The sequence below is a fragment of the Rhizopus delemar genome, genomic scaffold (genome assembly GCF_000149305.1).
Source record: "Rhizopus delemar RA 99-880 supercont3.9 genomic scaffold, whole genome shotgun sequence".
NCBI classification, from domain to species: Eukaryota; Fungi; Mucoromycota; class Mucoromycetes; order Mucorales; family Rhizopodaceae; genus Rhizopus; species Rhizopus delemar.
Genome location: NW_027137835.1, coordinates 806,641 through 818,983, shown reverse-complemented (window position 1 = coordinate 818,983; position 12,343 = coordinate 806,641). Strand labels below are relative to the sequence as shown.

Here is a 12,343-nt window from a genome sequence, read left to right as displayed (position 1 = left end):
TCATTTGAACAATCTATTAGTGTTTTTACGTTCGAAGCAGTATAAGATATCAAACTATTAATATATGATTTGTGGGATGAAAGCACGCTAATCATTTATTTTTGAGTTGTAAAAAGAGAGAGAGAGAGAGAGAGAGAGAGAAAGAAAAGTTACGTTGATAAAGGTCTGGAGGCTTTTCTTTTGTCCTCCCCTTTTTATATTTTACCCAGGCAAGGTAAAATAAACTAAAAATGGATATTTTAAATTTTAAACCAAATTTAGAAAATATAGAGCTTTCTTCTTGATCTCGCCAATTTATTATATGTTTGAGCTTATTTGTGATACCCACTCTTTTATTTTGCAATCATATTTGGTACTCTTTCCAATGTATGCTAAAGTATGGTCTTCTTGCAGTCTGTTTATTTTAGAGTTGCTTTTTTATCTCTACCCATCATAGACTTGTTCTTTTTTCCTATGAAGCTGCATGCTTCCAGTTCCAAACTCTTTCTATGAATGACCTATTTTAATATCTCATTTAAATATTGTCTGTTATTGTATTGGCTTTTTCTAAAAAAAAAAAAAAAAAAAAGCCTCCTACAAAATTTATTTTGTGAAAGGTTACTTTTACTTGAGGATTTAAAAACACTTTGTAATATTCGTTAGCTTATAAGCAAAAGAAAATTGTTTTCATTTTATGTCAATTCAAATTAAATAACAAACAAGGACAATGAATACGTTAAGCTTCTTTGAAGGTAAGACTAAAAAAAGAAAAAGAATTACTTATTTTGGTAAGCATGCTACACGTTCCTCTTTAACACTCTGTCTTTCATTCGTCCTTTTTTAAATGTTGCTCTTGAGAGAAAGTTTTTTTTTTTACTATTAAGGATATATTCAGAATTGAAAAGTAAAAAAACAAAAAACAAAACAAATGTGTTTCTATACAAGTGCTTCTTTTATCTCAAATCATGACTGATGTTTATTATATTTTTAAAATTTTAATTTACAAAATAATTAATAGCGATAAAAAAATATTGTCTCAGACAAATAAAAGAAAAAGTAAATGATAACAGCATGTGAATGGGAACGAAAGATCTTATTGAAAACCATTATTGAAAGCGTGGCCCTTCAAAGTAAAATGTTTCAGATTTGGTGTTTTATATAAAACATTCTTCAGATCCTTTTTTAATATATCTTTTTTAATTTTTTTAGATCATCACAAACAGCCTTATCCCCCCCCCCAATTTTTTGCTCACAGCATTTATTTTGCAAAAAGCAGGTGTTTTATTCTGCCTTTTTTAAAACAGAAAATAGAAAGATCGTCCCTGAATAAAGGCGCTTCATTCTCCGACTTTCTTTTAATAGACATATCCTGCACACTAAGGCCGCAGTCATAATTTGTAAGCTATAGCTGTCGTTTATAGAGCAAAGGATACATAGGTGAGAGATAATGTAGTGTCATGTCATTCATTTTCAGATTTTTTCCAAGAGTATAGCTGTATTTCATGATGCTCCCAAAAAAAACTCCCCTTTTCCTATTGAACAGTGGCTTTGTGTGGCTTGTATAAAGAGCGAAATAGTAATATCCACTGAATCTGACCCTTTGTCTTCATTTCATTTATATATGGAATCAAAATACAGCGAATATACTCGGGAACAGCTACTAAAACGCATCGCTGAGCTGGAAAGCCAATCAGCAGCAAAGAGAAATGATACTGATAACACAGAAGAATTAAAGCATAAAAAGCCCAAAAAGCAAGGAAAAAACCGACCGTTTGATATGACCAAGTACACAAAGCGAAAGATAGCACTACGAGTTGCTTATATCGGATGGAATTATATTGGCTTTGCCAGCCAGCAAGACCCAGAAAGAATACCGACCATTGAAGACATGCTTTTTAAAGCTTTAAAGGAATGTAAATTAGTTGCAGAGATAGATGACAGCATAGATTATACACGTTGTGGTCGAACAGATAGAGGCGTGAGTGGATTAGGACAGGTCATTGCATTATGGGTTAGATCAAAAAAGTTGACTTCGGACCCTTCACCTGATCTCTTACCGGCCGAGCAAGAATTTCCATATGTTGATACATTGAATCGTATGTTACCACCTGATATTCGTGTACTTGCTTGGGCACCTGTTCCTGAAGACTTCAGTGCTCGATATCACTGCACATCGCGTACTTATAAATACTTTTTCTCAAGAGGCAAAATGGATATCGAAAAGATGCGACAGGGATGCAAATACTTTGAAGGGGAGCACGACTTTCGCAACTTTTGTAAAATGGATCCAGCTAAAAATATTCAGAGCTATGATCGCCATATACTTTCCATGACTGTTCGTCCAGTAGATCATACACAGACAGCCCATATAGGAGATGGAACTGATTTTTATGAAGTGGAATTGAAGGGAACGGCATTTTTGTGGCATCAGGTGCGATATATGATGTCTGTCTTGTTCCTTGTAGGACAAGGGCTTGAGCCACCAGAGACAATTCGAGATGTATTGGATATTGAAAAGGTACCTTCAAAGCCAGATTTTCCAATGGCAAGTGATTTGCCTTTGGTACTTTATGATTGCGAGTTTAAGGATATTGAATGGTTTTACTCCTTCAAAGCATCGACTTATGATCCTTTCCCATCCTCTTTACGAATTTATTTGCACTACAACGAATTATGGAATGTACAGATGATTCGATCTTTAACATATCAGTATTATTTGACAAAAGTGGGATCCTTTCCTGCTGTCATGCCCGATAAAAGCGCCAAAACCATACTTGACCTTGTAAAAGAACGTGAATCCGATTGGTCAGATGGAGCAGCTCTGATACCCTTAGGTGCAGGAAAAGAAACAAGAGTAAACAAATATAAGCCCGTCCTATTAAGACCAAGATGTGACTCTGATCAATTAAAGAAAGAAAAGTACGAAGTGCGTAAAAAGCGAAAACTTGACGCACAAGAAGAAACTCAATCTTAAGAATGAATAATAAACTAGACTCTTTTATTTATTTACTGATTTATATATGTATGATGTTGAGAAAAAAAAAAGAATGATAAGTGTGCATTTAAGATGGTATTAAAAGGACCATTTATCTCTAATGGAAGAGACCCACTCTGACGCTCCCTCAAAACCGTTTTTACTTTGTTGATAATCGGCAACGGCTTGACGGAGCTCTTGTTTGGTGTTCATGACAAAAGGACCATATTGAGCTACGGGTTCTTTGATAGGTTGGCCAGCGATTACTACAAAATGACAATCGTCTGAAAGTGATTCGACTGGAATAAAGTCTCCACCTTCATTATCAAGGACTAAAGTGTGATGAGCTTCTGACTGGTGCTTATTTTTGCCATAAAGCGCTGTACCAGAGAGGGTATAGATGAATCCAGCATAACTCTCAGGGATGACCTGCTTCATCGTCTTTCCTTTCTTCAGCTTTACATCAATAAACATAGTGGGTGTTCTTGTCATCACTGAACTCTTTACACCATAAGATTCACCTGCAATCACCTTGATCGTGATACCTTCCTCAGGAGTAACCAAAGTCACCTTTTCACTTGGAAATTCTTGATAATTTGGTTCAGATAACTTGTCTTTGCTAGCTAAATTAACCCATAATTGCAAACCGTGCGCTCTTTTATTATTGGCTGGAATCTCGGCATGAACAATACCTTTAGCAGCAGACATCCATTGAAGATCACCTGGGCGCAAATGTCCTTTGTGTCCCTTGAAATCCTCATGTAAAAATTCACCATCAAGCATATAAGTCACCGTTTCAAACCCACGGTGAGGATGATCAGGAAAGCCTCCGGGAGCTTTAACGTCAAATTCGTCAAGCATCAAAAAGGGGTCCAAGTCTCTAAGACCAGCACTGCCAATTGATCTATAAACTGTAGCACCAGCACCTTCTGCTTGTTTTCTTGATATGATTGATTTAGTAATTGTTCTTGCAGCTCTTGAAATAGTAGAAGACATGTTTTTAATATTTGATAATGGGTATACAAAAAAAAAAAAAAAAAATCAAAGATTTATATATGAAAAAATTACCAAAAAAGATTACTCAGCTTTACAAATGCTGTTTATAAATCATTAGCCAATAGAATTTATTGTTTGTAATTTCATTAAAAACTCTTATTTGTATCTTTGATTCTGTACTTGCCATACTAAATAATTAATAAAACAAGTGATTAGTAACTGATTAGTGATTATTTCTCTTCTTTATATTACAGATTTAGTTGGTTCAAACACTTCCCATCTACTGGCAGGAAAAATATGCTTATTTCTTTCATACCAAGATCTTTCAACCACTTTACCAGCATGGGACTTGTCAAGAATTTAGTATTTTAATTCTTTACTGTTCAATATAAATTTACCTCATCTTTTTCTATTGTTGCATCGTTCACTAATCGAACATCATCATGTACATCGAAATTAAACAGTGGTCCTGATTTTCCTCTTGCTTTGTTGATAATAAAGTCATAAAATGTATGATGCTATTTATAAGTTGTAAGTAATTTTATGCTTATTAAATATCTTTAACATCTTACATGCGGAATAATAAGATCTTCTTTTATATAAAGCAGGTTGTCTGTATTCACGCCCCTTAATTGAGGGAATTGCAATCGGCATAATTCCAAAAACTGTTGGATTGTATCTCCCTTTTTGCACTATATTGTATCTCTTTTTGTTAATCAAATTGTACAATAGAAGATGAATTCAATACTTTACAGTCACAACTTTACGATGTCCACTTCCATCCCAATATGAATAGGTAATATCGATCTTTTCATCTTTATGCACGCAAATAACAGAACATTAGTATGCCGTTCTTCGTATATGTTTTTTGAGTTATTTACTTTTCATTTGTTCCTGTTTTATTAGCCACTCCTTTCTTAATTCCTCCCTTTCAATACGTTCCTTTTCTTCTCTTTCCCTGTCAGGCAAAAAACTTGTATCAATCGAAGGATCCTTTAACATCTTTCTCTTTTTGGGTTCTTTTTCTTCTGGACTGTCTTGACCATTCTCTTTTGCTTCTTCGTCGCCTTCTTCTTCTTCTTCAGCAAATGACAATTTCAAAAGCTGTCTCTTCTTCTTTTTCTTCTTCTTTTCGTCACTTTGATAGAAATAAGTAAAAGAAATCGGGGGGTTGAGTCAATTATTTACCTTAATGGAGCTGTTTTGGCTGCTTCTCTCTTTTGCTGTTCTTCTAAGTTCTCTCGAATCTTTCTATAATCTTTCAATTCTGTCAAACCCACTGTACTGCTTTTCAACTGAGACTCTATGTCAGATTTTGTCTTGACGAATTTATCAGAACCAACACGGACTTCACTCATCTATTCACAAAAAAAAAAGCAGAATGTTGATGAATATCCAATTGAATTGTTTCTTTTTTATGTACTTTTGCATTCTTTTGGCGTTCTCTTTCTGCTTCTTCATAGATCTTTTGTCTTTGCTTTTCAAGCATTGACTGACGGTGACCTTCAACTTTTGAATCCATGTTGATTTATAAAAATGCTTGATTTTACCCCAAAGTTCGCAAAATATTTTTAACTGGATTGCCAAAATTAAATCTCAGGATTAGCAAAATATTTAAAACTCATTTAGCAACACCTTAACACATTAGACCTATAACGAACATACAGTGAATCTAAATAGACATCTACCAAAGCCGTTCATCATCTACTACGCTTATCAGAAATGAAAGTAAAAAAATATATTCTAGGCTTAATTTATCTTTTGATACTTTATGCTATCCATAGCCACTCCTGACAAAAGTCATACTCTACATGAAACCTAACATTCGCTAGCTATGTCAAAAATTAACCAAGGTCTTCTTATCAAGAAGTAAACCTTTTGTAATCAAAAGGCTCAGTTTCAAGTCTTTCAAACCGATTAAGGAGCAGTTCATACAACAAATTATGGATTCTCAAAAATAATATAAAAATTCAAAACTGCTTGTTTGCTGTCGGCCAATGATCTTACTTGATCCGATCCTTCGATTGCCAATGACTAGACTATAACGTAGCCGTTGCTTAATATGGTGCCTTGGATGACTTCCTGAGGGTAAATCTAGGCTTTGTCTCCTTTATAAGAATCAGGCGTTGACAAAAAAGCACGAGACCTACTCTCTCAATATACACAGCCGTCTACAAATGTTTAACACTATTGAAGACCCTGTGTTGTTTTTCTTAAATATTTTACCAACAAAAGTTACTCATTCAAATTGTGCATTTGCCTCTTGGGTCCTCCGCTGGACAACCACATGTTGCCACTTTTGAACCCGCTCATACCTTTGCTGAATCTTTCCTCGCTATTTCTTTTCACAAAGTGAGATTGTGCTTGTTTGATGAATAGATTATACTGGGTTGCCATGGAATTGGAAACAGTATCGCCCAAAACACAGAGATCTACAGAGTTCTTTAAAATGTTCTGCAGCTTCAGTTAAACAGCAGGAAGGTTCTCATTGACATAATTTAATAGAAATTGCTTATGCTCCTCTCCAAGAATACAGTAGCTACCTGATTTTTTTTTTCTCGAAAATACTTTCAAGGTCTTTCTAATAGCGTTTGAACCATCCTTAGGTTGTACGATTATAAATACCTAATTGTCTCACTACAGCAGAGACACATAGGTCTTTACTAGAAAAGAAAAAGAAAAAAATAGATGAAAAAACCTTGCTTTCTAATCATTAAAGTAAGATGTATAACATCGCTTATTACATAACTTCTTATCAACAATTTCACTATTTCTTGCATTTACAGTTAAATGCATTACGTAATTAGAAAATCTTTCTAGAGGTTTATCTCTAGTAATCAAGTACGAGGACTCATTATTCCAATTAACTAGCAGCTCATCGTCAACAAGTTCCATAGACTCAACTCCATGTGCATTGACAACACGTCTTTGCCCATCTTTATGAAAAAAAAAATTGCATACTCATTTTGAGTGTCTGTACACCATTTTTAGAAAGTAAAATGGCATTTTACAAACTATATAATACAATTTATATAAAAAGCAACAAGTAAACGTGGGGTTCAATCCTGAAAATAGTGTACAATAAACTGTAATAATAAAAAAAAAGAGTAAAAACTATCAATTCATTTATATAAAAATAAAATGTCAAGAAATTTATATCGTAATTGCTAAGCGACAAGTAAACAAAGACTATGAAATGTGAATAGGACTTCATCTTTGGATAGAAAGATTTTTGAACAATATCAATTAGATTCAAACGCAGTAGAAAATCAAAACGAAGTGAAACTTGCTGTTCTGAAGTTTAAAAGCAAAGTTTTTTTTTTTTTTTTTTTTTTTTTTTTTTTTTTTTTGAAATGTTAAATTTGATGTTAAAATACATTTGATCCTATAAAACAACTTTAAGTAAATGTATAAAACTGGAATTGGTATTACGTATATTAATATAAAGGATGTTTATCTTCAGAAAAGAACCATCGAGCTTTGTCCTTGGCGCTTTGATAGTAATAAAAAACGATGCTATTACGTTTTTAGTGCAGTGTTTTGCGTTTGAAAGTAGAATTTTTGGTCCAACAAATAGAAAGATATTTAATCCAGTAGAAATTTTTGAGCTCAATAGAAAGTTTGGATTACCAGTAGAAACCTTTTATCATCAATATGCAAACTACAAAACCAATAGAAAAAAAAATTATTGTAGTTATAAAAGTTAAACTTTTTAATTGTGAATTTATATTCTTTGCATGTCTAAATACTCTAGAAAAAATCTTTATATGCAAAAAGAAGAGGTATTGAAAGCTTGTTTGTTGCCGAAGAAGACGCGTTACTTCTTATGCGAACACAGCAAAACAAAAATGGTAAAGAAACAATCAACATGTTAGTATCATGAGGCTTACCTTCTGGTGAAGTATCTGAATCAAATGAAGCAATTACTAACAAAAGGAGAGTAACAACAAAGCCTTCCATTAAGTCTTTTTAAGTTGATAAAGAATTGTGGCTGTTACAATATATAGCTGTTTAGAGATTCCTCAAACACTGTTGGTGAATCCAGAGACTTTCAGGTCCAGTTGACAAGTTTTTAAATTTTTTTTATTGGGTAATGCTTCAACACCGAAAATTGAATGTGGAGAAAGTAGATTGGATTTGTTCCTTTTTATTTGGGTTAGGTTAGTCACATAAAATACCCAATGAAAAGTAAGTTTATACATGCAAAAAGTTCACAGAAAGGGGTCCATAATCGAGAGATTAGGCGATTTTTATTTTATTTGGCTGAGATTTTTTTTATGAAAACAATCATGAGCAATATATTAAAAAGAGCTCAAAAAGGTCAATTTAAATATGTTCTGGATCTGAAACATGTTACAAAAATATGTGTGTTACTGTTGTACAAAAATCTATAACTTAATGGGTTTATTTATTCAAAACTTTAAAAAACCAAAGCAGCAATGAGAACAATAGCTAAGCCAAAGCTAGGAACAGAGGCACTACCGGCATTGACAGAAGCAGCAGCCTTAGCGAGTTTGAGAGAAATAGTGGTAGAAGAGGCAGAATCAGAGTCAGCAGAGTTGGCGGTGCTATCGGTAGTGGTGGTAGCATTCATGACATCTGTGAACTGATAGTCTTCAAAGTAAGGGTAAGAAATATTGTAACAGGTAGCAACATCAATAACGTTCTTGTAAGCCTTTTGAATCTTAGCCAAATTATCAACAGCCAATTGCATGGTAGTGTTATCAATTTCATGAGTCAAGACAATTTGACCGCTGGTGGCAAAGGTTCCGTTGGTACCCATGGTAATAAAATCATCGTAAGTAGCTTGAACATCTTCAACAGTTTCAGTATCACCGGCAGCCCAGTCATTAGTGTCAAGGTTCCAAATAACAGCAGTAAGATTTAATTGAGTAGCGATCCAACGGACACGGTCATCGACATCACCATAAGGCTGTATTTTCAAATATAATATTAGTAAAAATGAAGTCTAGAATAATTATGTGAAACTTACAGGACGCCAGTACTTGGGAGTGACACCAGTGGTGAGTTTGATGGCCTTTTGTGTGTAGTAAAGTTCAGCAAGAACTTCCTTGTTTGAGAGAATAGTTGTATAGTTGTGAGACCAAGTATGGCTAGCAATGTGGTGACCATCACGCATACCACGCATAGCGCCGTAAGGCCAGTCCATAACGTTAGAACCAATGTAAAACATAGTGGCCTTCAATTTGTTATCGCTGAGGTAGTCATAGAAAGCGTTGTGAGAACAGTTGGGTCCATCATCATAGGTAAGACCCCAAGTCTCAGGCTCAGGACAAGCGTAGATATCAGCATTGACATCAGACAACTTGGGGGTAGTACATGTACTAGCAGACCACCAACAATCAGGATCAGAATCAGAGTAGCTGGATGTGTCCAAGCCACCATCAGAGGTCAAGGTACGTGGGTTGATGTTGGGGGCTTTGGTCCAATCAATAGAGTTGTACAGGCTGAGAAATTCATCAGATTCATCCATACCGTTGCTTGTGGCTGTTTCCCAGGAAGTAGGCCATTCAGATTCATTGAAAGTAATCAAGGAAGAATCAGGTGTGTAGTAAGTACATTGAGTATCAACATCGTAACTGGTGGTTTGTTTAATAGACGGAAGAGTGATGTTTTTAGGATCAATCTTGGTAGAGATAGATTCCCAATAGTTGGAAGCAGTTACATCAGCAGAGACAACAGTTGCAATCTTTGCAAGAGCAAGCGAAATTGTAATCAATTTGAATTGCATTTTTATTTAATTGTTTACAAACAAAAAGGAACAAAAAAAATTGACTTTCTATTTATATTTAGCTGCTGGTAATAATTCTTCCGATACACGTCCTATTTAGTTTTAAAAAAATTCTATAATTAGTAAAATTAACCATTTCAATATTACAATATAGTATATGCCAAGACCTTTGTCTTACTGATTATTATTCTATCTTTAGCTAATATATTTGAAGCCCTCATTCAAATCAATTGACTATTCTTGCAATTTTAAGCCCTGAGACTACGCTTATTTACTTGTTATGGACATAATATGGATCATACACTGTGTTCGAATATCGACCAATTAAACTCAAATTTAGCAAATGAAAAGAGGAGGAGATCTCTCTTCGTTCTTACACTGGAGCTGATTCCATAAAATGCACGAAATATGAAAGTTGTTACATTAATGATGTTAGCTATACTTTAAATAGAAACTAATTGACACACTATTTCTATTTTCTACATGCTTTCTTGTAAAATGTTACATGGAGAATTTATTGACCAAATAGAACCAAACAATCAAAAAGAATAAAAACGCATTGTTTCTATTATAATTTAAGAAGGGGGTATATCAACATTCACTTAATTCCATTTCACGATTGAGCAACAAAAAAGAAGATCCTGCTGCATTTTTGTAAGGATAGTTTTCAAGAAAATATATGAATTGGAATCTGTGTGATTAAGAAAAAAAAAAGCACGAGTATAATTTACAGTTATTATCAACAGACATCGGGAATAATGCTTCAGATTAACAAGTTGAATGAAATGATTCTATTTTTCTAGAGAAGCTTTCACTATTACATTGTACAATTTGTTTTGTAGCGGTATTACATTATAACTAGAAGTTGTTGTCTCTGGAGTCAAAGCCAAAAGTAGAATGATGGCCATTTTCAAACTTTCACGATACACACGATATGATGACACAAAGCTGGATTGATTCTTTATTAATTCATTACTTTCGGCAGGGAAATCTTATCAAGCCAAGAAAAAAAAAGGGGGGGAGGAGGCGGGGAGTGTAAACAGATTGGAGCCTAAAATTCATGCACTTACTGAAAAAATAGACAGAATGTCCAATATTTTGCGTCGGATGATATCTAATACTTAGTGCTTTCCCATAAGTATTATAAGATAGTGTTATAAAAATGCATCATGGGTTATCAAAATCTAAATAAAAAGTTACTCTAGGCTTCTTTTCTAAGCTATTTTTATTAGATAGATGTTTATAAAGCGCGTTCATTTTATATTGAAAGCGCAATGCTTGGTGAAAACAAATTTGCTTACAGAATTGAAATTCGCTTCTTTTATTTCTAAACAGAATTTCTTCTGCGTTACATTTAAGCGGGATTTTCACGAAAGAAAACGGAGTTAACCGTTGGTCTTGGCTATTCATTGCAGTAATATTACATAGATGGTTATATCTTGCTTAAGACATATCTAGAATGCTTTTATCATCAACTCATTCTACTTTAAAATAAACATAGTGCATACTCTGCTTTTACTAATGCCGTGTTTCTCTTGATATTATTGTTGAAGCTTCTTTGCAAGATCAAGATTTTCGCAACAATGTTTGGTAACCTTTTAGCAAGGCAAATCTTTTTCGGCAATACCTGGTTTGTGAATGTTTCTAAAATTAACAAGACCTAAAATACCAAAAGGCGTCAAAGCATTTTATAGATAATTTTTCTCTACAAAGGTTTACCTTTTTGCTCAAAAGACTGTTCTGGTGTTGCTCAGTGCATTAAATGTACAGTCAGGCTTATAAGAAATATAACATTTTCATCTAAGATTGACGCGTGAGAACATGCTTTTGGAAAACTTATACTGACAATTTGTTTATGAATTATTTGGCTGTGAATCGGGATAGAAAAAAAAGATAATAACAGCACAAGTAATACCCAAAAGAAAAACGTTCCCAACTAATATTTGCTATTGATGAAGATTAAATTTGTGCGTGTAACTAATTTCTCGGATAAGAAATGGTATACGAAAAAACTTTCTTCACTGAGAAAGTTTGTTACAGTCTTAAAGCTGGCTAAATTCTTGATTTGTGCAGTAAGAGTAATGTATCCGTAAGGCATAAAGAAGTTTATAAATTACAATACTACATTGATTTACTAAAAGTAGCTTCTTAAATAATTGAAAGCTTTGAGTGACTTGAAGGAAAAGATTAGCTATACTATTTACGAAAACGAAAAAGTTTATTGAGCTATTTTCTTTTTCTATCATGTACTTGTCTTAAAGTATGATACCTGTGTATTTTAATTAATTTAAAAAATCCTGCTTTTCATTCTTAGAAGTTACCTTGTGTTTATTACAAGTGAAAAGAAACCATATGCAGTCATATCCATAACATTGGTTAAACTATACAGGATATTCAGGATTTGGCCCCCTACACTCAAGAAGTTTAAAAGTTATATTATTCAAATAAATGAGCAATAAAGTGTAAACATATAATGCTTTACATAAGGGATGAGCAGCTGGAGAGTTCCATTCAATAGGGATGCTCGGGATGATTCGTAAGTATCAAGACGATGAAATTTTATTCGAAGTTGCCGAAGTTGTTGAAGTCGAAAGTATGGATCAATGGGTTCAGGGTTTGGATCGTTTGCAATTTTCAAACCA

The 12,343-nt window shown here is 33.8% G+C and overlaps 4 protein-coding genes across 4 annotated transcripts; 1 reads left to right on the top strand and 3 right to left on the bottom strand.

Moving 5' to 3' along the window:
* Positions 1-1,600: 1,600 nt before the first annotated feature.
* Positions 1,601-2,953, top strand: RO3G_11392 (uncharacterized protein; the record flags this gene model as incomplete). The annotated part of the gene is made up of 1 exon (XM_067665976.1): positions 1,601-2,953. The coding sequence occupies one exon, from the start codon at positions 1,601-1,603 to the stop codon at positions 2,951-2,953; it is 1,353 nt and encodes a 450-aa protein (XP_067522077.1).
* Positions 2,954-3,052: 99 nt separating this feature from the next.
* RO3G_11391 (uncharacterized protein) lies at positions 3,053-3,949 on the bottom strand (the record flags this gene model as incomplete). Its single annotated transcript, XM_067665975.1, has 1 exon — positions 3,053-3,949. One exon carries the CDS (start codon positions 3,947-3,949, stop codon positions 3,053-3,055), a length of 897 nt encoding a protein of 298 aa, XP_067522076.1.
* Positions 3,950-4,192: 243 nt separating this feature from the next.
* RO3G_11390 (FAM50A protein) lies at positions 4,193-5,471 on the bottom strand (the record flags this gene model as incomplete). Its single annotated transcript, XM_067665974.1, has 7 exons — positions 4,193-4,297; positions 4,348-4,467; positions 4,522-4,641; positions 4,703-4,764; positions 4,831-5,087; positions 5,138-5,307; positions 5,373-5,471. 7 exons carry the CDS (start codon positions 5,469-5,471, stop codon positions 4,193-4,195), a joined length of 933 nt encoding a protein of 310 aa, XP_067522075.1.
* A 2,898-nt stretch (positions 5,472-8,369) lies between these two features.
* RO3G_11389 (uncharacterized protein) lies at positions 8,370-9,701 on the bottom strand (the record flags this gene model as incomplete). The annotated part of the gene is made up of 2 exons (XM_067665973.1): positions 8,370-8,882; positions 8,943-9,701. 2 exons carry the CDS (start codon positions 9,699-9,701, stop codon positions 8,370-8,372), a joined length of 1,272 nt encoding a protein of 423 aa, XP_067522074.1.
* Between the last annotated feature and the right edge of the window lie 2,642 nt (positions 9,702-12,343).